General features: G+C 41.7%; 1 protein-coding gene across 3 annotated transcripts; it reads left to right on the top strand.

Annotated features, from left to right (window-relative positions):
* The first annotated feature begins 46 nt into the window (after positions 1-46).
* LOC135349621 (uncharacterized) lies at positions 47-24,556 on the top strand. 3 transcript variants are annotated; one of them, XM_064548167.1, is made up of 33 exons: positions 47-124; positions 272-370; positions 814-925; positions 13,144-13,185; positions 13,236-13,412; positions 13,523-13,577; positions 14,024-14,226; positions 14,419-14,506; positions 14,976-15,047; positions 15,292-15,339; positions 15,848-15,940; positions 16,007-16,040; positions 16,099-16,182; positions 16,805-16,847; positions 16,888-16,921; positions 17,154-17,208; positions 17,259-17,429; positions 17,628-17,807; positions 18,033-18,272; positions 18,574-18,862; positions 18,930-19,021; positions 19,086-19,128; positions 19,186-19,247; positions 19,443-19,650; positions 19,842-19,892; positions 20,032-20,242; positions 20,296-20,360; positions 20,779-21,003; positions 22,035-22,306; positions 22,571-22,643; positions 22,841-22,890; positions 23,625-24,100; positions 24,169-24,556. In XM_064548167.1, exons 7-14 carry the CDS (start codon positions 14,105-14,107, stop codon positions 16,810-16,812), a joined length of 549 nt encoding a protein of 182 aa, XP_064404237.1. In that variant the 5' UTR covers positions 47-124; positions 272-370; positions 814-925; positions 13,144-13,185; positions 13,236-13,412; positions 13,523-13,577; positions 14,024-14,104; the 3' UTR covers positions 16,813-16,847; positions 16,888-16,921; positions 17,154-17,208; positions 17,259-17,429; positions 17,628-17,807; positions 18,033-18,272; positions 18,574-18,862; positions 18,930-19,021; positions 19,086-19,128; positions 19,186-19,247; positions 19,443-19,650; positions 19,842-19,892; positions 20,032-20,242; positions 20,296-20,360; positions 20,779-21,003; positions 22,035-22,306; positions 22,571-22,643; positions 22,841-22,890; positions 23,625-24,100; positions 24,169-24,556. The 3 variants fall into 3 exon arrangements, with proteins under 3 accessions (XP_064404237.1, XP_064404236.1, XP_064404238.1); XM_064548166.1 differs by having other exon boundaries at positions 14,332-14,506; XM_064548168.1 differs by having other exon boundaries at positions 14,305-14,506.
* Positions 24,557-24,627: the final 71 nt, after the last annotated feature.

The raw sequence follows: 24,627 nt of genomic DNA, 5'->3' as shown, positions 1-24,627 counted from the left end.
GCTCTGTGGCACATGAGGTCTAAATGCGCATGCGTACATCTGATTTCTACCTCATGGCTTACAGGCCTCACCATGAAGCCGGCGTATCTCTCTGGCGCTGCGGTGCCTCCAAAGCTCACCCACTGTAAGTACTGTATGTATATATTTGGCACATAGATCCAACTTTTTGTCCTATAAAATATTGTGCATGTGCTGATAATTATATTTATGCCCTTTATTATTACATTGTATTCTGCATTCTGCAATGTAAACATTGTTGTTATTCTTACAGAGTTCATGATTCAACCCAAAGGACAGACTCGCTGCACAGAGGGATCTATGATGACTGTACACTCATTGTGCTGTGCCAGACAACTTTGACAGCACTCAAGTGAGGGACCTTATACGTGCATGTATACAAGCTATAACATTATACAAGCTATAACATTTTAGTTCTCTTTTTCTCTGTCTGCGTGTATCGTGTGCATACTGTGTTATAGTCGAGGACGTATAATTAATTGCAGTTAAGTCTAACTATATATCATTATATAACAAACTAAATATAGCCTGCATGCATGCATGCATATACGAACTACAACAGTGTAAATCCAGGCTCTGTATGAGCATAAACAGCACCCCTTACACTTGTTATCTTCCAAACAGACAAGTAGGTAGTGTCTTATGGTCTGTGGGTTTGCTAGAGTAGTAAGCTTGTGGTCCCATTAGCTCTTTGCATGCTTGAGTGAACACTGAATTGTTTGTGCTTGCATGAAATTAGTCTAGACTAGTATACATGCAAGTATACTCCACTTTCACTTTATTCTCTTCTCACAGGTACAGGCTCAAGTTCTCTGATGCCATTCATGGAGGACCAAGCAAGAATCAACGGCATGCAGCACTGAGGGAGGACACTTCTCACTTGTGCAGTGGCTGAGCTGCACTTGAGGTACAATTAATCTATATACTGCCCTCTGTATTCAAATATATTATAGAAGGCAGTATTTAGTTTTGACATTAACTAATCGAATATCCTTGTTCTTAGTTCAAAGAGGTTTGTGATTTATAATTGTGAGTTTGCATTGTGTTTGCTTATCGATACGCAAACATGGCTTCACCTATATATAGAGTATTTCCTTATAATGATACCCAATCATACTAATACAGAATGTTGTGTTGTATTATATATATAGGCAGCCCTCAAGTCTGCATACATTGAAGTAGTGCGTTAGGATGCTAGCATATACTTTTGCCTCATTCTTAATTGGTACACTTATATGGATACCCTCGTATTAGACATACGCAAATACACATCAAGTAATTATATATACCACAAGAGAACAATGAATCATGAGCTAGTGGGACCAGCACTGCTGCACACTCACCCCGCATATTTGAACATTAAGCGCCAGCGTGGGGCCCGTGGTTGCTGGTAGAGTTACGTTAGGCTGTGAGGAATCAGTGAATAAGCAAGTCATTGTATATGCATGGCTAGAAAAATTGCGTCTACATATTAAACGCATGCCAAATACATATAGCACCTGCAAAACCTTCCCCCTATATATATATACTGATACACATAAACATGGCTTCACCTATGGAGTCTCCCTTACGCAGCTGATATAATCATACCAGAATGTATGTAGTCCTCAACGGTCTGGATAGATAGGATACTTTTTTAATTCTGTGTCTCACTCTGTTAATTAGAGCATTTTATACCAGAGAACAATGACTCGTGAGCTATACGGCCTATATAGTGGGACCAGCACTGCATAGCTATAACAACATGAATATATATAGAGACTAACCTTGTTGGGTGCATTTTGAGCTCGTGGCAATTGCATAAGTGTGCTTGTTCATGAATTAATCGCCATGGATACAATTGTGAATGCGTATATAGATCTAAATTGATTAGTTCTCTATATAGATTTCTGTGTTAGAGTACAGTGTCTTATTGGAGACAGCACATCATATCATACTCTTTTTCCTTTAATTAGAATACTTTTAGCTTCAATGGCCTTTTCTGCTGCGGCTTTGCTTTGTAGAGTAGCAAACCCGAACCCAATGGGATGGGATAATGACTCACGCTTTCCCCGTAGAGGGGAAGGAGGGCATCCTTCACGTCTCCTACAGTTAAGCCTGATAGGCCCCCAAGATAAATTTTCTTGGATGCTGCCTGTGAGGGGGTGGAAGAACCAGTGATAACATATCAGCTCATAATTATTAGCCTAGTATACGCACGATTCGTCAAATTAATGGAGCCTTGGCTGTCAATTTCTTCAACCCTAATATGGAACCGCCCACTGTTCCCGAGGATGTGGCTGATCAACAATTGCAAACAACAATAATGAAGATGACATCTATGAGTGGTGAAGATGCTATACTATCCCCGGTATCCTCGTGCTGTATTTGGAATTATAATGTGCAACATATTATAGTAAGTATTAGCTAAACATTAATATTAACTTACACAGGTGAGGCAGGTGCCACTTGTGCATTTGCAGCACTTTGTAATTTTGGAGGCCATCTAGTAGAGTCTAGCTGCGATCGAGATGAGATGATTACAGTTTTCATTTAAAAATTTAATTTTTCTCTATGCCTTTCTTCGCCGCATCATCATACTTAAATGTCACATATCCAAACCCTGGAGAGAGCAAGTATATAAAGGCTATATATAGTCCTCAACGGTCTGCATACATAATGCATTAAGATGCTAGCATACTTTTTTAATTATGTGTCTCACTCTGTTAATTAGAGCATTTTATACCAGAGAACAATGACTCATGAGCTATAGGGCCTATATAGTGGGACCAGCACTGCATAGCTATAACAACATGAATATATATAGAGACTAACCTTGTTGGTGCATTTTGAGCTCGTGGCAATTGCATAAGTGTGCTTGTTCATGAATTATAATCGCCATGGATACAATTGTGAATGTGTATATAGAGTGGTTAATTCTCTATAGATTTCTGTGTTAGAGTACAGTGTCTTATTATTCTACTAACAATACAACACAGTCATTACTCTTTTTTGATGAAAAAAGTGCGTGTTTTTATTAATAGCCTTTCGGCGGCCCTTTCAAGTGGCAAAGGAGAATTACTGATAGTTAGTTGATAGTTGTATAGTCCTTCGTTCCTCTTCTCCTCTTGACATTTTTGCCTTTAATTTTTTTGCATAGCTTTGTCAGCCGATAACTTAATTTATACAAATTATAAAAATAATTAATTGGTCGAACTTTTTTTTCTTATAACAATTATAATGACTCGCACTTGGCAATGAAATTTAGATATCCAAACGCTAGTTGCCCCAAAACAACGAAGGAGGGCCTCCTTAATATCCCCTACTGCTCCAAAGCAGTGCAGTGGAGGGCCACCTTCACAGCGTTCACTGTACACACAGGGGGTAGACCTCCCAAAAACACTTTCTTGGATACCAGGCTCTTAACCCCTCCCTTTTCCCCCTCCTGGTACGACCACACTCTGTACAACATAACTTTATAATTTTATTTTGTACAACACAATTAAGTTAATTAGTCGAACTTTCTCTTCTTATAATTACACTTTGGCAATGAAATCAAACGGTCTGCCTCCAGGCCACATCCGCTGATGCAAGTCAAGAATACAATCATGCACAAGCATTTTGAGTGATTTGGCTTGCCATCATAATAATTATACTGAATATATTAATACATTATACTGTTGCTTTTTTATTTTATGAATTGCAACCTGTGGACAAAGTGCATGCATGGTGCCAGCACATCACATAACAGGAACAAAACATGCACATGCATTAACTTACATTTTTTCCAAAATGACTCACGCTGGTTCCTCCAAAGCAATGGAGGGCAATTCTTATTTCCCCCTTCGTTGTGTGGGAAAGGAGGCCTCTTAAGTATATTTCTTTAGATGCTATCTGTGAGGGGTAGAGGAACCAGTTATATATGTATATTCAGCTTGAGAGCAACAATCGTGCAGACATTGTATAGTAGCATAGGTATAGTATTAACATCACACATCACACATTGTAAATTAAATCGTCCGAGCAGTTTTTTACTTTTTTATTTTCTGGATGGATACCTGTGGACAAAGTGCATGCATGCATCCATTAACTTACATTTTTTCCATTAATATTAAATATTTTTATTGGATATAGCTTTTTCAGCTGATGATTTTTGTTTGAATGTTACGAATGCGGGTGCCACCATATATAATACATGTTATTGATAAAGGCGATATCAGTGAGGCTCTTCGTCTACTAGTGTGTCGTCATCCCTGATGGGAGAGGATCGCGGGGTTAGTATACAGTGTACCGTACACTCACAATAATGTAACCTGCTGTCTAGGGTTTCACTTTCTTAAACATTTGAATGCAACTAATTATAACAATACGAAACATCATGGCCCTCACGGTTTCTGTGGCGGATATCGACGACACTTCTGGAATCGAGACTGTCTGGATCATACATAATTGATTCTTATACTTTAATTTCCACGTACCTGTGGACAAGTGTGCACAGTCAGCACATCATAACTTCCGTCAGTGAAAACACTTTTTTTTTTATTTGTTGGTTTTTTGCCAGATTTTTGACTCGCACTGGTGGGTGCAAAACATTCCTGATATCCCTGTTGTGGTACCAATAGGGAGGCCTCCTATGTACATTTGTATTATTTTTAAATGCAGCTAACTATCATTATGGATAGACTAACCTTATTGGAACAATTGCCACGGGCTCCAGGGAGGAAGTTTTTGCAGGGCCCTCCTCCCCGGGCACAGACACAGCTTAGGCAGGTGCCACTTGTGCATCTGCAGCACTTTGTTGATCCCTTGGAATTGGAGGCCATAAGAGCTTAGATGATCGATGTGGCTGTGTTGGTTGTTGTGTACATTGTTAGATCTGCAAGGCAATATTGTTATTCAACAATAAGCCGGTAATAATGTATTAGCTATAAGACCACCCAAGTGTTCTTCGAGCATATTCACGTAACATACACTTTTCTTATTTTCCCCTTAAGTTTTGCGCTGCCCTTCAACAAATTCTTGTAGATATTACTGTGTCCAACTCTTGATGTTGCTTGCACTAGATGCAGCTGGCCATGGACTGTTGGTTGCAATTTGTCCATCCATAATATTATTCAGATAGTTGATTGTTCAACACTAAGCTATAGCTATAACATGCAACATGGATAGAGACTAACCTGGTTGGAGCATCTTTGGCTGTTGCAATTTGTACAGGGTGTGCCCCCCTGGGCACACACACACCCGCTACAAACTCCCGTTGTGCATCTGCAGCACGACATGTTCATGTGAGGTAGGTGGCCGGTGGATGAGTTGAAGAGCAGTTGAGAGCTGGTTGAGACGGTGGTAGAGCTGGTAGAGTCAGTGCAATGGTAGAGTATATTATAGTAGACTTGGTTGAGGACGATGTGGCTGTGTTGGTTGTTGTGACTGGTGTTGTTGAAGATGTGGCTGTGGAGGTATCGAGGCGGTTGTGACGGAGCAGATGTCGTGCAACATAATGTAGAAGTATGTTAAGTGATTTGGCTCATTCATAATTATTATTCTACTAACAATACAACACAGTCATTACTCTTTTTTGATGAAAAAAGTGCGTGTTTTTCTTAATAGCCTTTTCGGCGGCCCTTTCAAGTGGCAAAGGAGAATTACTGATAGTTAGTTGATAGTTGTATAGTCCTTCGTTCCTCTTCTCCTCTTGACATTTTTGCCTTTAATTTTATTGCATAGCTTTGTCAGCCGATAACTTAATTTATACAAATTATAAAAATAATTAATTGGTCGAACTTCTTTTTCTTATAACAATTATAATGACTCGCACTTGGCAATGAAATTTAGATACCCAAACGCTAGTTGCCCCAAAACAACGAAGGAGGGCCTCCTTAATATCCCCTACTGCTCCAAAGCAGTGCAGTGGAGGGCCACCTTCACAGCGTTCACTGTACACACAGGGGGTAGACCTCCCAAAAACACTTTCTTGGATACCAGGCTCTTAACCTTTTCCCCCTCCTGGTACGACCACACTCTGTACAACATAACTTTATAATTTTATTTTGTACAACACAATTAAGTTAATTGGTCGAACTTTCTCTTCTTATAATTACACTTTGGCAACGAAATCAAACGGTCTGCCTCCAGGCCACATCCGCTGATGCAAGTCAAGAATACAATCATGCACAAGCATTTTGAGTGATTTGGCTTGCCATCATAATAATTATACTGAATATATTAATACAGTATACTGTTGCTTTTTTATTTTATGAATTGCAACCTGTGGACAAAGTGCATGCATGGTGCCAGCACATCACATAACAGGAACAAAACAGGAACATGCATTAACTTACATTTTTTCCATTAATATTAAATATTTTTATTGGATATAGCTTTTTCAGCTGATGATTTTTGTTTGAATGTTACGAACGCGGGTGCCACCATATATAATACATGTTATTGATAAAGGCGATATCAGTGAGGCTCTTCGTCTACTAGTGTGTCGTCATCCCTGATGGGAGAGGATCGCGGGGTTAGTATACAGTGTACCGTGGGGTTAGTATACAGTGTACCGTACACTCACAATAATGTAACCTGCTGTCTAGGGTTTCACTTTCTTAAACATTTGAATGCAACTAATTATAACAATACGGAACATCATGGCCCTCACGGTTTCTGTGGCTGGGTTAGAGGATATCGACGACACTTCTGGGATCGAGACTGTCTGGATCATACATAATTAATTCTTATGCTTTAATTTCCACGTACCTGTGGACAAGTGTGCACGGTCAGCACATCATAACTTCCGTCAGTGAAAACATATTTTTTTTATTTGTTGCTTTTTTGCCAGATTTTTGACTCGCACTGGTGGGTATAATGCAGCTATAACTATCATTATGGATAGACTAACCTGGTTGGAGCAATTGCCTCCAGGAAGGCAATTGTTGCATGGCCTGCCTCCCCGGGCACATACACAGTTGAGGCATGTGCCAGTTGTGCATCTGCAAAACTTTGTTGTTCCCTTGGAATTGGAAACCATCTAGGAGCTAGCTGATAGAGGATAGATCTAGAGGCCGGTGCTGTCTTCAGATTGTGTCATTGTTGGCAGTTATACACAACTCATTTGGTAGGCACACATCCGCTGCAGCTCCCAGTCGTGCACCTGCAGCAGTTTACTGATGCCATGCCGGAGAGAGCACTAGAGAAGATGAGGCCCTTTTTATAATGATTAACTAATAATAATACTACACGTGAAGTTGTTACTCTGATTTCAATCTGTGAACAAAGTGCGTACATGCCAGCACATCACACAACTATATTAAAACTTACTCTTTTTTCTTTAATTATAATGCTTTTAGCCTCAATAGCCTTCTCTGCTGCTGCTTTTGTTTGTAAAGTAACGAATCCAAAACTAAACTAATTAAAATAGTTTTGGCTTCAATAGCCTTCTCAGCCGCGGCTTTGCTTTTTAGGGTGGCAAAGGCAAACCCCTGGGCTGGGATGAGCACAATCTATATACATATATGCATATAATATTGCTCTGTTTCTATATAACATACTGGAGTTTCACCTGTGACAAAGTGTGTGCCAGCACAAAACAGGAACATGCACATTAATTTACATCATTTTTTTAATCATTTTTCCCCTGTATACGATGTCATTGTCAGCTGACACTTTTGCGAATGTGGTGCCAACTATTAAAACTTACTCTTTTTTCTTTTATTACAACATGTTTGGCCGCTATAGCCTTCTCTGCTTCTGCAGCTGATTTCAGGGTAGCGAACCCGAACCCAGGCGATGGGATGATATATGCATATAATATTATGCTCTGTTTCTATATAACATACTACTCTTTTCTGGAGTTTCACCTGTGACAAAGTGTGTGCCAGCACAAAACAGGAACATGCACATTAACTTACATCATTTTTTAAATCTATACCCTAGCTTATAATGACTCACGCTAGTGGGGCCAAAGCACTGATGTCATTTTTGATTGTCCCTGCAGCCCAAATGTACTTTTTTGTGAGTAAAGGAACCAGTAACATCACCACTCAGTCGAGTCAATGCATGTGGACAAAGTGTGTGCGTGGTGCCAGCACATCATATAACATGCATTCACACAACTATTAAAACTTACTCTTTTTCCTTTTATTATGATGCTGACGGATTTTATAGCCTTCTCGGCTGCTGATGCGGTTTTAAGGGTTGCAAAACCGAAGCCATTCGTTGGCATGATCACCATCTATATGCAACGGAGAAGTATAGCACAAGTTAATCGACTGAACTACTACTATACCCTTAATAATGACTCACACTTTCCCCATAGAGGGGAAGGAGGGCCTTCTTCACGTCTCCAACAGTCAAGCCTGTTAGGCCCCCCAGGTAAATTTTCCTGGACAATGTCTGTGAGGGAGTTAGGAACCATTGACATGAAGTCAAGTTGAGTCAATGATATAATATCTTACTGTAGCGTTTGGCAATGCACGACTAACCTTTGAATTTAGTATAGCATGCAAATGCTACAAACTACACATAGCAGCATAATTATACTGCATGTAATATACACATGCACATGTATGGTCACTCACAGCACAATTTACCTTTGGTACACTAGCGGGTAGCTGTGGAGGGAGTGCAGGAGGTCAATGACATGAACTCAGTGCAGTGCATACATACATACATATACCCATTGATGCATGGCCAATAAAACCTCATAACTGATACAATCATGCGTATATATAGTAACGAATGGCATGCTAATAATTGTTTTTAGGCTGCTAAGAAACAAGAGTTAAAACGCAGCTGTTATATATAGCCAGTGCATGGCGTAGGAAGCAATTTCTCAATGGGGGGGGGGGCTCTAATTTTTATAGGAAAAAGTTCATGGTGCAGCTTGAAAATTCATCTCTACTTAAAATAGCCTACAAATAATTATATGGGGGGGCCCCCCCTTTCCTATGCCACTGATAGCCAATAATTTAACAATTATTATCATTATATAGGGGCAATTGCCAAGCGATTCTAACATAGCACACTCTATATATATGATTGTACGGGACACTCACGCAACGCTTAAGCCGTAGGCCTAGGGTCACGCCAGCTAGCTAGGGCTGGTGGGTTTCAACCAAAAACACTTCTTCTCGGTTGCGAGAGTAATTATAATAGTATATTTCTACACCATCGTCTTTTGAAAATCACAGATTGAAATTAATTAATGCGTATTATTATTAGTATGAATCGATTTTCCAAGCCAAAATGCTCTAGTGTTATAATTATAAAAGGTTGTAATGATCTTATAATTGCAGACCGATAAATGTCGGCTTGTAGAAATCATATGCTCTAAAGCGGACGTCATGAGAACCTCTGCCTTGGTACATGTTCACTGCATGGTTGTGTATATAGAATTTATTCTTTATTTTCTGGATTACCACCTGTGGACAAAGTGTGCAGGTAGTGCCATTATATAAACATTCACACAACTATTAAAACTTACTCTTTTCCCTTTAATTATAATACTTTTCACAAGATAATAATGGCGGGTATGGTGTTGGCGTAGTAGCCACATTCTCTTGTGACACTAACTTCGATCTGTTGGGATCCACCACCAGCACGTGCCAGGGTGACCACACATGGGACAATAACGAACCCACCTGCCAAGCAACCTGTCCCCTGTTGACTGCCCCTGCTGATGGTAGCATATCGTATGACCTCGCTGTTCTTAGCAATGGCGGGTATGGTGCTGGCGTAGTAGCCACGTTCTCTTGTGACACTAACTTCGATCTGTTGGGATCCACCATCATTCAAGACAGGAACAACAAACTTACAGTTTTTCCACAAATTTGGATACATTTTTGATCAGTGGCCACATTTAAAACCGGGAGAGGGCCTAGAGGTTAGTACCATCCCACTCACATTATTATATATAAGCCTTTACTTACTGTCTACAGGCGTATTTGCGTTTGCTAGATTTGTTTGTAGCAAATCAGCCAAAAAAACAGCATCATAATAACATGAATTTCCACGTGTGGACAAAGTGCATATATGGTGCCAGCACATCACATAACAGGAACATGCACATGCATTAACTTACATTTTTTCCTTCGATTAAAACCGATATCATAGAGACTAACCTGGTTAGTACAGCTGCATGGTGCTGAAGCAATTTGTACACGGCCTGGGCACACACACAACTCTGACAGGATCCTTTCGTGCATTTGCAGCATGATGCCGACATGGTCACGGAACTGGGCACACACACAACTTTTGCAAGATCCTTTTGTGCATCTGCAGCAGCATGCCGACATGGTCACGCTAGTCGGACCAGAGCAGTGGAGCTGAGAGTCTCAATTCTTTATTGTCAGTAGGGAGGCCTCGTAAATAGATTGTTTGGATGCTGCCATAGCTATAACAACATGAATATATATATACATATATATATAGAGACTAACCTTGTTGGTGCACCTCGAGCTTGTTCCAGGGATGCAATTGCTGCAAGGTCTGCCATGCATGGGCACACACATCTGTGGCATGCTCCTGTGCTACATCTACAGCATTTAATAGCAGATACCATGCGAGCTGAGATGATGCAGTGACATGCACATTAACTTACATTTTTTCCTTTAACTGCATGAAACAAATTTTTTCTTCACTGCCTCATTGGGCGATTCTTAGTGGCGAAGGCGAACCCTGGAGACAGCACAAGCATTTTGAGTGATTTGGCTTGGCATCATAATAACATTAATACAGTACTGTTACTTCTTGAATTTCAACCTGAGGATAAAGTGTATGCATGTGGTGCCAGCACATGATGTGAGGTGTATAGTTGCAGTTTTCTGATGTGAGGCAGTTGAAGATAGTCGAGTCCACTCGGTTTTAAACACTATCTTAATTATTTATCATTAATTTGGAGATCACCAAGGCATATACTGTACAAAACCTCTGGATTCTCATTGTGGCTTCACAACTGCAGGTACCATTGTTTTGTCCTCGCACACAAAACCTGACTTTTTTTTTATCAATCGCCTTTGTGCATGGCTTTAAGACCATCTTCCCCCTACCCATCAGCAATACTTCAATCAGATCTCGAGCACTGCCTTGTGTGTTCCTTCTTGCATAGGGGTCGGAAAAAGGGGGTTCATATAGTTCTTCTGTGGACATGGGAAGAAAAGAGATGATAACATTCTTATTGACATGAATTCGTGTATAGCATAATGTAACGTACTACTAATAATGATTTACTGATGTATAGCCTCCTCGGCTGCTAATTATGGAGGATAATAAACAATTAAAAGCCTCCCTGGGCACACACACACCCGCTGCAAACTCCAGTTTTACATCTGCAGCAGCACGACATGTTGATGTGAGGTAGGTGGCCGGTGGATGAGCAGTTGAACATTTGAAGTATATAGTAGACTCGGTTTTATAGCGATTATGAGCGGAAGTGGGCGTGGGGCTACGTACACCCCCACTATTGCTAGTAATTTACATGAGCCAACACCCACACAGTACAAATACATGAGTATTGATTGCGGTAATTTTCGATGATAAAATAACCCGCTAGATACGGTATATACACAGTACATTGTAATACATGTAGTTGATGGCTTCGTAGACAAAGTAATATAATGTGCATGTGGTGCCAGCACATCACATAACAGGAACATGCATGCATGCACATTAACTTCCTTTTTTTCCGTTAATTGCAACGAAATTTTTTTTATTGCCTCTTGAGCAGATGTTTTATTTTTAAATGTAGCGAAGGCGAAACCTGGAGACAGCAAGATTAGTATATAATGGCTACATTATTTTGAGCGGATGGTATACTGTACTAACCCCGCGGTCCACTCCCCCCGGCATGCACATGTTTGTAGGGTTGCAAACCCGAAGCCCTGTGTTGGCATGATCACCATCTATATGCAACAGAGAAGTATAGCACAAGTTAATCGACTAAACTACTATACCATTAATAATGACTCACGCTTTCCCCGTAGAGGGGAAGGAGGGCCTCCTTTACGTCTCTTACAGTGAGGCCTGATAGGCCACCCAAATAAATTTTTTTGGATGCTGTCTGTGAGGGAGTTAGGAACCATTGACATGAAGTCAAGTTGAGTCAATGATATAATATCTTACTGTAGCGTTTGGCAATGCACGACTAGAAACCTTTGAATTTAGTATAGCATGCAAATGCTATAAACTACAAATAGCAGCATAATTATACTGCATGTAAATTAACACATATACACATGCACATGTATGGCACGGTCACTCACAGCACACCTCCTCTTTTGAACTATACACTACCGGGTAGCTGTGGAGGGAGTGCAGGAGGTCAATGACATGAACTCAGTGCAGTGCATACATACATACATACGACATCTATAGAAGGACTATACCCTTAATAATGACTCACGCTGGTGGGGCCAAACTGGCGGAGGGCCTCACTGGTGGCACCGGAAGGCCAATGTGTCTAAATTTTCCTAATCGTACATTGTTTTGTCGATAATTGTTTCATCTTGAATTATAATTATACTATCACTATAGTTTTGTGTGTCTTGGTTAATTGCAAACTATATACCCTTAATAATATATGAATTACACTAATTGGCCCAAACTGGCGAAGGGCCTCTGTGATGTTGGCTTTGGTACAACTTCCGCCCAAGTGTACCTTCTTCGAGGTAGTGTTGCATAGAGGAACCATGCAGATATAGCTGGTGGGGATATTGCTGGAGGTCGTGCCATGCTGCGCTGCAATTATCTGGGCACTTTCTCTTAAGAGGAGGGGCAGATGCACTAGCAGGTATACCGACGACGTGAACTCAAATTGGTACAGAATTAACATACATACCCATTGGCCAATGGTCATGCTGTAACGAATAGCATGCTAATATGCTTTTATGCTGCATGTGCTAACTTATATCATTATATACCACACTCAATGATACGTAATACGGGACACATCTTTTGACCCTAAGCCTCGGGCCTGTGGCAGCAGCTGGTGGGGTTGAAAGTGGTGGGTTCCCCATGCCTGGAATCATTCGTATTATTGTATATAATTATGACTAGAACAATTGCAAATGCATGGGATACTCAAATCGCACCGAAGCCCACATTAATTATTTGACAATGAACAGATTATTATAATGTTCTTATCCTCCCCTGTAGGTGTGTGAACTGCTGAGGGAAGAGAGGCGACGGGTGATGGAGGTATGTTGCTAGGATATCATGTTGTCATTATTACTGTACACATCTCGTAGGCAGAGGAAGCTCTGGGGGGACAGTGTTGGGTGAGTGCAGAGGAAGCTCTGGGGGGACACCTGTGTTGGGTGAGTGCAGAGGAAGCTCTAGGGGGGACACCTGTGTTGGGGGAGTGCAGAGGAAGCTCTGGGGGGGACACCTGTGTTGGGGGAGTGCTGGGGGGACACCTGTGTTGGGTGAGTGCATTGTACTGAAGTTCATAGACAAGTTATCTTGTTTGGTGCCCTTACTCGGCATTATAAACTATTAATTGTTTTGACACTCTATCTATATCTTCTCTCTATAGCTGACCCCTCCCCACAACCCCCTGGCAGACTCGTCTGGTGGACCTCGGATACCAAGTAAGGATCTATAGTTTATTGTGGCATATAAGCTTATACTATAAACGCAGTTAGTTCTATATTCCCATCAACTTGTCCTGATAATTATACTATATAACATGCATGCAGTGCTGGGCCCACTAGCTCATGAGTTGTCATATACCGTATAGCGCGAAATTTTCGCAGATTTCGTGGGTTAGAATTCTACACGAAAATTAAGTCTACAAAATTGTTCTTTAATTAGAATTACCTGCTATCATGCAAATATTTAAAGGCGTGGCTTCCGGTAAGCAGTCATTTTCCGCGAACATTGTGCAACGAAATGGATTTTAGAGGCCAATCCACGAAATATAAGTGCCTCGAAAAATTCGCGCTATACGGTATATACTTGGATTTTTATATATACTGGATTTTATTGTTTTCTGGTGCATTTGCAAAAATAATTAAGTCTGCCATCTCCATCCCAGCTCTCAGCATCTGCCACATCGATTTCCCCCCAAATCTCACCTCCTCAACATTGTCTAGCTCTGCCGCAACACACCAGGCCCATGGCATCTAAATGCAGCTGCAAGTACACGACTGGATTGTGCAACAGCTGTGTGTGTGTGCCCAAGAAGGTAGAACCGGCAGCAACTGCATCCCTGGCACGAGCTACAGGTGCACCAATAAGGTTAGTCTCTATCCATGTTGTTATACCGTATAGCAGGTAATTTTCATGGGGTAAAATATTCATTATTTTCGTGGGCAGGCTGACCTCCACGAAATTTTAACGTAGGCGTGGCTCTACTATATATTATCTTCAACTGCTCTTCAACTGCTCATCCACCGGCCACCTACCTCACATCAACATGTCATGCTGCAGATGTACAACGGGAGTATGTAGCGGGTGTGTGTGTGCCCAGGGGAGCACACCGTGTACAACTTGCAACAGCCAAAGATGCTCCAACCAGGTTAGTCTCTATCCATGTTAATACTCAGTGTTGTGTGTGTGCAAGCAGTGCTGGTCCCACTAGGGTTGTCATAACTCAAAATTATACACTTGTTCTCTGGTGCATGGTCGATAGTGGTCTATAAAATTACTAGTGGTCTATTATTTTTTCTCGTGTGCATTGGCTTCGTTTCGTAAATGTTTGCCTCCTGAGAATACTGCTCAGAATAAATAATAAAACCATACAAGTGTACAGGATTAAGCTACCACTACTTCATGTATGCAGACCTATATCATTCTGTATGATTATACTGAGCTGTGCATGTAAGGCTATATAGGTGAAGCCCTGTTTAGTATATAATTATGGCAGCTGTTTTTATGCACTCGCATCGTATACAAGACTGAACCAGTTATCACTAGGTGTTTGTAGTACAATAGTACGGAAGCATGTACTTGATTTAGTTCATGTGATTCCTCCAATTCCCTCACAGGCCACTCCACTCCCAAACCCACCAGCCCCACCTCTAACGCTGGGCCCAATGGCCCTGAGGCTCAAGAGATGCGTGAGTGTCCAGTAGTATCATATAGAGTGTGATATATTGGAATCGCTTGGCAATCGCCCCTATATGATAGAAGTATATTATTGGCTATAACATACTATTGTTTCATATCCACATGCAGTTAGCAAAATAAAAACAACCATTAGCACGCCATTCGTTATGCATGTCTGATTGTAGTTATCACGTGGCATGCATGCATGTGCTCTGCACTATTAAGCTTGAGTTCATGTCATTGACCCCTCCACAGGTTCCCGCTAGTCAGCTAGTTCCCCCTCCACCTAAGAGGAAATGTTCAGTGAGTGACCATGCATGTGCGCGCATACATGTATTATATGTAGTTATGCTCGAATTCCTGAATTATATATAGTACAAGATTGCCTATTTGTATAAATTCAAGCCGCGCAAACGATTTGTTTTATGTTGTATCGGCATGCATGTGTGCGTGTTCTATATCTATATCTGTATCAGTGGTGTATGAAGCAATTTCACAATAGGGGGGGGGGGGGGGGGCTCGAGTTTTTTAAATGGAAAAAGTATGCCTATCAATAGGTCGACAAGATGCATTGGAGTTGTGTATAACTCTTCAGTCACTGTCTCGCATGAACAAAGCCAACAACGACACTATACTACTCTAACACAGAAATCTGTAGAGAGCTAACCACTATATATATATACGCATTCACAATGATATTCATGCTCGAGGAAACGTATATATATAATTATATGCATGTTACTATTTTGAAAGATAATATTTAATAATGAGCTAAATATACATATATAACTGGTTCCTCTACCCCTCACAGACAGCATCTAAAGAAATTTACATGGGAGGCCTCCCTCCCAAGACAACAAAGGGGGAAATACGAAGTGCCCTCCATTGCTTTGGAGGAACCAGCGTGAGTCATTTTTAAGTGCATGGTGGTTCGACAAATTAACATGTGCTTTACTTCTCTGTTCTGCAGTCGGTGGACATCCCTGGGCGAAGGGAAGGGAGGGGTTAGTACCATCCACTCACAATATTGTATAAGTAAACCATTATACTTTCTGTCTCCAGGGTTTGCCTTCGCTAGATTTTTTTCAGAAGAATCGGCAAGAATGGCAGTAGAAAAGAAAAAAAATATTGATCAAAGGAAAAAGTGTAAGTTTTTAATTTGTTCCTGTTTTTCGAATTTTGTGTGATGTGCTGGCACCATGCATGCACTTTGTCTGCAAGTGGAAATAAAAAAAAAGAGTAGTGGTGTATGTACTTGTGTTGGTTAATTGTATTTTTAATTAGAGTGTTTGTGTGTACGTATATGTGTGTGAATTGATTTTAGCCAAATCACTCAAATGCTGTCTACATTGTGTTGCATGCACTGTACACAATATATAGAACCTCTCACAAGAAGGTGCATGATCACCATGATGGCAAGTAGATTGAAAGAACTGAATTAACATACATAACCCATTTTGGTACTGACTATATAGCATGCTAATATGCTAATAATTTGTTATGCTGCATGTACTAACTTATATCATTATATACCACACTCAATGATACGTAATACGGGACACATCTTTTGACCCTAAGCCTCGGGCCTGTGGCAGCTGGTGGGGTTGAAAGTGGTGGGTTCCCCATGCCTGGAATCATTGCATGTATATAATTATGGCTAGAACAATTGCGAATGCATGGGATACCCAAATCGCACCGTGACAACTGGAAGGCCACATTAATTGTTTGACAATGAACAGATTGTTAATGTTCTTATCCTCCCCTGTAGGTGTGTGATCTGCTGAGGAAAGAGAGGCGACGGGTGATTGGAGAGGCTATCATGTTGTCATTATTACTGTACACATCTCGTAGGCAGAGGAAGCTCTGGGGGGGACACTTGTGTTGGGTGAGTGCAGAGGAAGCTCTGGGGGGGACACCTGTGTTGGGGGAGTGCAGAGGAAGCTCTGGGGGGGGACACCTGTGTTGGGGGAGTGCAGAGGAAGCTCTGGGGGGGACACCTGTGTTGGGTGAGTGCATTGTACTGAAGTTCACAGACAGTTAGTTATCTTGTTTGGTGCCCTTACTCGGCATTAAACTATTAACTGTTTTGACACTCTATCTATATCTTCTCTCTATAGCTGACCCCTCCCCACAACCCCCTGGCAGACTCGTCTGGTGGACCTCGGATACCAAGTAAGGACCTATAGTTTATTGTGGCATGAGCTTTAACTCTCTCTCTATAGTGGCCTCGATATACTACACCCCTGAGGGGACTCGGCCTGACACAAGTAAAGATCACTGTCTTGTTCTCCAGACGCTTCTTTGGACCTCCTGGAGGTGGAAACTCCAGTCCTAGTGTCCACACCATTGCTAGAGGAGTCCCTCTCTCTCCACACCAGGACCTCGGGTGTCAGGTAAGGACGTAGTTTATTGTGGCATATAAGCTTATACTATAAACGCAGTTAGTTCTATATTCCCATCAACTTGTCCTGATAATTATACTATATAACATGCATGCAGTGCTGGGCCCACTAACTCATGAGTTGTCATATATATACTGGATTTTATTGTTTTCTGGTGCATGCATTTGCAAAAATAATTAAGTCTGCCAGCTCTCAGCATCTGCCACATCGATTTCCCCCCAAATCTCACCTCCTCAACGTCGTCTAGCTCTGCCGCAACACACCAGGCCCATGGCTTCTATCTATATGCTGCAAATACACGTCTGGAACGTGCAACAGCTGACCGGCAGCAACTGCATCCCTGGCACGAGCTACAGGTGCACAAACAAGGTTAGTCTCTATCCATGTTGTTATATGCCGTATAGCGGGCATGCAGTGCTGGTCCCACTAGCTCATGAGTTGTCATAGAGGGTTAGGTGGTCTATAAAAATTGCATTTTCCCATGTGCCATTTGCAAAATTAATCAGTTTCGTAAATTGTTATGCAATGCATGTCATGGTAATTAAATTAGGTATCCACATTGATACACAGTATCCCTACATTCTCTCTATTCAGCTTTGTCCCCACGCCCACTTGGAGTGCACAATCAACTCATATCTGCAATCTCAGTGTCTGCCAGCAGCCACTACATGTTCATCTCTCTGCAGTACTCCAGTTCCCGGCATCATCTCTCTCTATCTGTACCATAATGGCATCTAAACGCTGCTGATGCATGACGGCCTCATACCACCCACAGCTGTGTGTGTGCCCAGGGAGGCACACCTTGCAGCAACTGGAGGCAGGTGCACAAATAAGGTTAGTCTCTATCCATATTGTTATACCGTATAGCGGGTAATTTTCGTGGGGTAAATATTCATGGGCAAGCTGACCTCCACAAAATTTTAACGTAGGCGTGGCTTACTGGAATGGAATGCAGTGCATGTAACGAGACTAAACTAAATATTTACTCACGAAAACCACCGTTTTTGGAGTTACAAATTTTTACCCCGCGAAACTTACCCGTTATACGGACTCGGTGTTGTGTGTGTGCATGCAGTCCCACTATCTAATAGAGGGTTAGGTGGTCTATAAAAATTGCATTTTCCCATGTACGTAGCTGTGGCCCCACGCCCACTTCCTCTCCTCATAATTGTTATAAAAGAGCGGACTTTTGCAGTGCTGAACAATCAGCAACAAGGCTTCTTCAGTCATTGATCATCCCTCTGTAAGGCTTCTTCAGTGCATCGATCATCCCTCTATACCTTGACCTACCTAGGCTCTATTCCGTGACAATGTCCATATCATGCTGTTGCAGGTGCACAAAAGGCTCCTGCCAAAGTTGTGTGTGTGCCCAGAGGGGCACACCTTGTACCAAATGCCACCCTGGAAGCAGCTGTACAAACCAGGTTAGTCTCTCTATCCATATTGTTATACCGTATAGCGGGTAATTTTCATGGGATCACCCCCTCACAGACGGCATCCATAGAAATTTATTTGGGAGGCCTCCCTGCACGTACCACCGAAGGGGATATCAGGGAGCCCTCCGTTGTTTTGGCGGCACCAGCGTGAGTCATTATTAAGGGTGGTGGTTTGACAAATTAACTTATGCTATACTTCTCTCTTGTACAGAGTCTGGTCGTACCAGGAGGGAGAAAAGGAAGGAAGGAAGAGGGTTAGTACCAGCCACTCACAATATTGTAGTAGCTGAACCATTACTTGCTGTCTCTAGGGTTCGCCTTTGCCATGCTAAAGAAAACGTGGCCGAAAAGGCTATAAAGAAAAAGAACATGGGTAAGTTTTTACCTACAGGTTTTCATGAATGTGCTAGCTGGCACCGTGCACGCACTCTGTCCACAGGTTGAAATAAATAAAAAATGATTAGACGACTGTATGCCATAATTGTGAATTGATTTAGCCAAATCACTCAAAATGCTGTCTACATTATTATTGCATTGCATGTACTGAGCACAATAATATATTATATAGAACCTCTCACAAGAAGGTGATCACCCTGGTGGCAAGTAGGGCCCCCTCACCCACAGGACGTAACCCACCAGCAGGCTCTGCCCCACCCCCAATCTCACCAGCTCCATCCACTGCCTCGTATACTGAACAGGCTCTCCACTCCCTAACCCACCAGCCCCACCTCCAGCCCTAGCTACCACGCTGGGCCCTGAGGCTTAAAAAATGCAGCGTGAGTGTCCCATATTATCATAGAGTGTGCTATGTTGGATTTGCCCCTATAATGATAAATTAATAACAGCTGCGTTTTAACTCTTGTTTCACATCCACAGTTGCAGCATAAAAATTCTTTAGCTTGCCATTCGTTACACATGATGTAAATTTATCTGAGTTCATGTCATTGACCCCTGCACTCCTCCACAGGTACCAGCTAGTGTGATTGTCCGCTCCTCCTCTCCTCCTAAGGAATGCTCAGTGAGTGACCATGTGCATGTGTATTGTTGTTGCATCTGCATGCATGTTATATAATGTATAATTATAGGCTAATAATTATGAGCTGAATATCATTGACTCAACTTGAGTTCATGTCACTGGTTCCTCTACTCCCTCACAGAGTAAATCGAAGAAGGTTTACCTAGGTGGCCTGCCTGCAGGTTGCACTAAAGGGGACAAAAGCCAGGCCCTCCGCCAGTTTGGGGAAATTAGTGTAAGTCATTATTAAGGGTATAGTGGTTCGATCGATTATAACTTGTGCTATACTGCTCTGCCTTGTATAAAGTGTGTCATCATCCCTGCTGGGTGGAGTGGACCAAGGGATTAGTTCAGTACGTGTACCATCCACTCACAATAATGTAGCCATTACTTACTGTCTCTATAGGATTTGCGTTCGCCACATTCTTGGAACAAAGGATCGGCGGACAAAGCCATAAATAAAGGAAAAATGTAAATGAATGTGTATGTTCCTGTTTTGTGAGTGTTATGTGATGTGCTGGCACTATTGACAGAAACCACAAAACATTTGCAACACACATTGGCTTAAATTGAATGCAACTACCATAATTAATAGCGTGAAATTTTCGAGGCACTTATATTTCGTGGATTGGCCTCCAAAAGCTATTTCGTTGCACAATGTTCACGGAATGACTGCTTACCGGAAGTCACGCCTTTAAATCTTTGCATGTTATAGCAGGTAATTCTAATTAAAGAACAATTTTCGGGGACTTTAATTTTGTGTAGAATTCTAACCCACAAAATCTGCAAAAATTAAGCCCCTCGAAAATTTCGCGCTATACATATAATACGTAACACTACATGCAAGATACATCGATAATTCGACTCATATAAATTCATCTCTCTCCAGCTTTATCCTCTCTCCAGCTCTACCAATCATGCAAAACTGAGTCGTGCAGCCACTACCAACCATCTCATCTCCACTGCCTCATCTTCTCTAGCTCTCCGACACGGCATCAATAAACTGCTGCAGGTGCTCAACTGGGAGCTGCAGCATGTGTGTGTGTGCCCAGGGAGGCTAGACTGCACGAATTGCCTCCCTGCCACAATTGCAAGCACAAGATGCTCCAACCAAGTTAGTCTCTATCCATGTTGTTATAGTTAACTCACTCAGTGTTGTAAGTGTGTGTACAGTGCTGATCCCACTAGCTCATGAGTTGTCATATAATTATATACACTGGATTTTATTGTTCTCTGGCGATCTATAATTACTTGGATTTTCCTGTGCATTTCACGGCTGCATTAAGGGGGGGGGGGCGAGGGAGGTACACAGTTCCACCCCCCCTAGGATCTGGCAGATTCATTTGTACTGCTATAATTCTGATGACTTTGCCCCTCCTACATTTTTAAATTGCCCAATTTTCCCCCTGATCCAAAATCCTGGATGCAGCCCTGCATTTGCGAAAGTAATTAAGCAACAGTTTCGTAAAGTTTTGCCTCCCAAGAATACTGCTAAGTGTACCAATTAACAGAGTGAGACACAGAAATAAAGCTAGCATCCTAATGAATGTATGCAGACTTGAGGGCTGCCTACATTGTTATACCTTAAGGTGGCAGGCATTTTCACAAGTAGATTTGTTTGCGTTTTCACTGTTTTCTAAGTTGTGAAATTAATGTTTTCATAGCATTTCTAATTACCGTATAGCGCGAAAATTAAATCCACGAACAATTTTCTTTAATTAGAATTACCTGCTATAACATGCAAATATTTTAAAGGCGTGGCTTCCGGTAAGCAGTCATTCCGCGAACATTGTGCAACGAAATAGCTTTTAGAGGCCAATCCACGAAATATAAGTGCCTCGAAAATTTCGCGCTATATGGTACTCACAAAGTGAGATTCTTTGCATTTTCCTATTATCTGCGAGTACACAATTTCACTCTCATTTGCAGAAATAGCAGAAACTCACGAAAATATATCCGCTTAAGTACCGTATATTCGAGTGAAAGCCGCCGTTCGCGATTAAGCGCCCGCCCCCTAATAGCCTAAACTGCTTGAAGAAAAAGGTGGGCGTATTTTCGCGAGGATACGGTAATTATATACAGAAGCATGTACTTGATTTAGTTCATGTCATGCTCTGATTCCTCCAATTCCCTCACGGCCGATAGGCCAATCTACTCCAGCCACTGCCCTGCTCACAATGTACCACCACAGGGGAGGCCCAATGGCCCTAGGACTTGAGGGTAACAAGATGCAGGGTCTGCCTCCCCGGGCACAGACACACTTCAGGCAGGTGCCACTACTGCATCTGCAGCAGGCCATGATGTGAGGGATGAGCTTCAGTTGCAGGGGAGATCTAGACGCTGAGTGGAGGAGAGGAGTCGTATGAGCTATACAGACACGTCTTGTTGAGAGAGACAACGCTTTGCAGATGGAGGAAGTAATATATACTAAAATAATGGGAAGTGATCAGAAGTGTGGGTGGGGGACAAGGCCTCCATCCCCACCCACTAATAATTATTGTGGGAGCAGACACAACTATTATGGAATGCCACTGTAGATCTACTAGTGTTCAATAAACATTTTTGTTGCCGGCCTGGAAGATAAAAGCAACTATAATGATAAAGGCTTAATTAAGTGTCAGTGTCAGTCAGTGCTTGATTTAGTTAATTATTCATGTCATGGACTGATTAATTCCTCACAGCCTACTCCAACCACTGCAACTACCACAACAGGAGGCCCAATGGCCCTAGGACTTGAGGGTAACAAGATGTGGAGTGAGTGTCACGTATTACATTCGATATAATTATTATCATGAGTGTGCTAGCTATATATGTGGAATAGCTTGGTAATTGCCCCTATAATTGTTAGCATGTATGCAAAATTTTAACTCTTTTTCACATCCACAGTTAGCACCATATCAGCATGCCATTCGTTACACGTGATGTCATTGACCCCTGCACTTCCTCCACAGGTACCCGGTGCTATACTGCGTCCACTCCTCCTCCTAAGAGGAAATGCCCAGTGAGTGATCATGTACATGCATGTGTATTAAATATTGTTGGTATCTGCATGCATGCATGTTTTATAGTAGGTTTACCATCACATTTTATATGTATGGGGAGATATATACAAATTGCCGAGCACCTTAGCACATGTAAAGCATGCAACTAAAATCTATTTGTGTTGAGTTTGACCTTCATAAAGTTGCCATAACTTTGTCATGCTTTACTAAAATTCAACTTTCATATACCATTGGATTCCTTGTTAAAAAGCGCTTCTATCTATACACTGTAGAGCTGGTAAGCTCCAACCAGCTAAAAGTTAGCATTTTCCATGTAGAAGTCCCAGGCATACTTGTCCACCACATAAAGCATAAATGAAGCCATAATAACTTCCGGGGTTGAACTCAATGCTTTAATACTGTGTGTATGTATGTCACGCTCAGGAATGCAGAATTGGGTGTGGCCATGTTAAGTACCTACAACTGATATTTATACTATTGGCATAATTATGTATTAGATAAACGAATAAAGCTACGTACTAGCTGGGGAGATTTGCAATGAAATAAGTAATGATTTATTGTTATTCATGGCCTTTCCTATAGCTATCAGTGTTGTTATTGTTAGCTTAGCGCCTTGTATACTTGAAGTGGTTGTGGTTACCATAGTGAGTGCTGTAGTATCATTAATTCATGCACAAGCACCAAGTCTATACACTTCTCGTAAATACACATAATTATGACTGTACACGCGTAGGGAGGCCTCCTAACTGAGTAAGAGCAACTGCTCATCCACTGATGCACCTACCTCAGCTCACTCATCTCACCTCACCTTTCCCATGCTTGATGGACTACCCCACCTCCTGAGCTATAACCCAGCCAAAAACATCCCTGCAGATCCATCTGCATAGTCCATCAGCAGAAACCATGAGGGCCATGTATAATGTGGTGTTCGTCAAATGTTAAAGAGCCAATGTGTGTTGCAAGTGTTTTGCATGTGGTCAGGTCAATAGGATCGAAGGAATTGACAGCCGAGACTCCATGAATGTTGTGCATATTATAATTATAGGCTATAATGATTATGAGCTGAATCATTGCCTCAACTAGACTTATGTCACTGGTTCCTCTACTCCCTCACAGACAGCGTCCAGGAAAATACATTTGGGTGGGCTATCTCCAGGCGTTTCTGTAGGGGATGTTAAGGAGGCCTTCCTTCGTTGTTTCAGGGAAAGTGTGAGTCATTATTAAGGGTATAGTAGTTCAGTCAATTAACTTGTGCTATACTTCTCTATTGTATATAGATTGTGATATCCCATCACGTTCGGGTTTGCAATCCTAAAAACAGCAGCAGCAGCTGAGAAGGCCAAAACTATTTGTGGCTGAGGTTCCTCCACCCCCTTACTTAGGAGGCCTCCCTACGCGTATACAACAGCGGGGGATATCAGGGAGGCCCTCCACTGCTTTAGACCCACCAGCATGTGATTATTAAGAGTGGTGGTTCGGTCAAATAACTTATGCCATACTTCTCTGTTGTGCAGTTAGTCACATGACTGTACTGATACTGAACTGAACAAAAATAATATTGTTGTTGCTTGTTTGTTCTTATCTTTTATCTTTAATATTGTTGATTGTTTCTTTTTATCTTTTAGTTATTGCGTTATTGTTGATTATTGTGTTATTCATTATCCATAGCTCTCCTATATAGCTATAGGCAAGTCACAATGGTTTTATAAATCATGGTCAGCTGCTGGAGCAGTTTA

Source organism: Halichondria panicea, chromosome 16 (genome assembly GCF_963675165.1).
Source record: "Halichondria panicea chromosome 16, odHalPani1.1, whole genome shotgun sequence".
Classification (NCBI taxonomy): domain Eukaryota; kingdom Metazoa; phylum Porifera; class Demospongiae; order Suberitida; family Halichondriidae; genus Halichondria; species Halichondria panicea.
This window is presented reverse-complemented; position numbering and strand designations above follow the sequence as displayed.

Excerpts from the sequence above, each read along its gene's own strand:
- LOC135349621 (XM_064548166.1), top strand. The coding sequence starts at position 14,105 with ATGGCATCTAAATGCAGCTGCAAGTACACGACTGGATTGTGCAACAGC. Across the intron at positions 14,507-14,975 it reads GCCAAAGATGCTCCAACCAG|GCCACTCCACTCCCAAACCC; the intron begins GTTAGTCTCTAT and ends ATTCCCTCACAG. Across the intron at positions 15,941-16,006 it reads ATTGCTTTGGAGGAACCAGC|TCGGTGGACATCCCTGGGCG; the intron begins GTGAGTCATTTT and ends TCTGTTCTGCAG.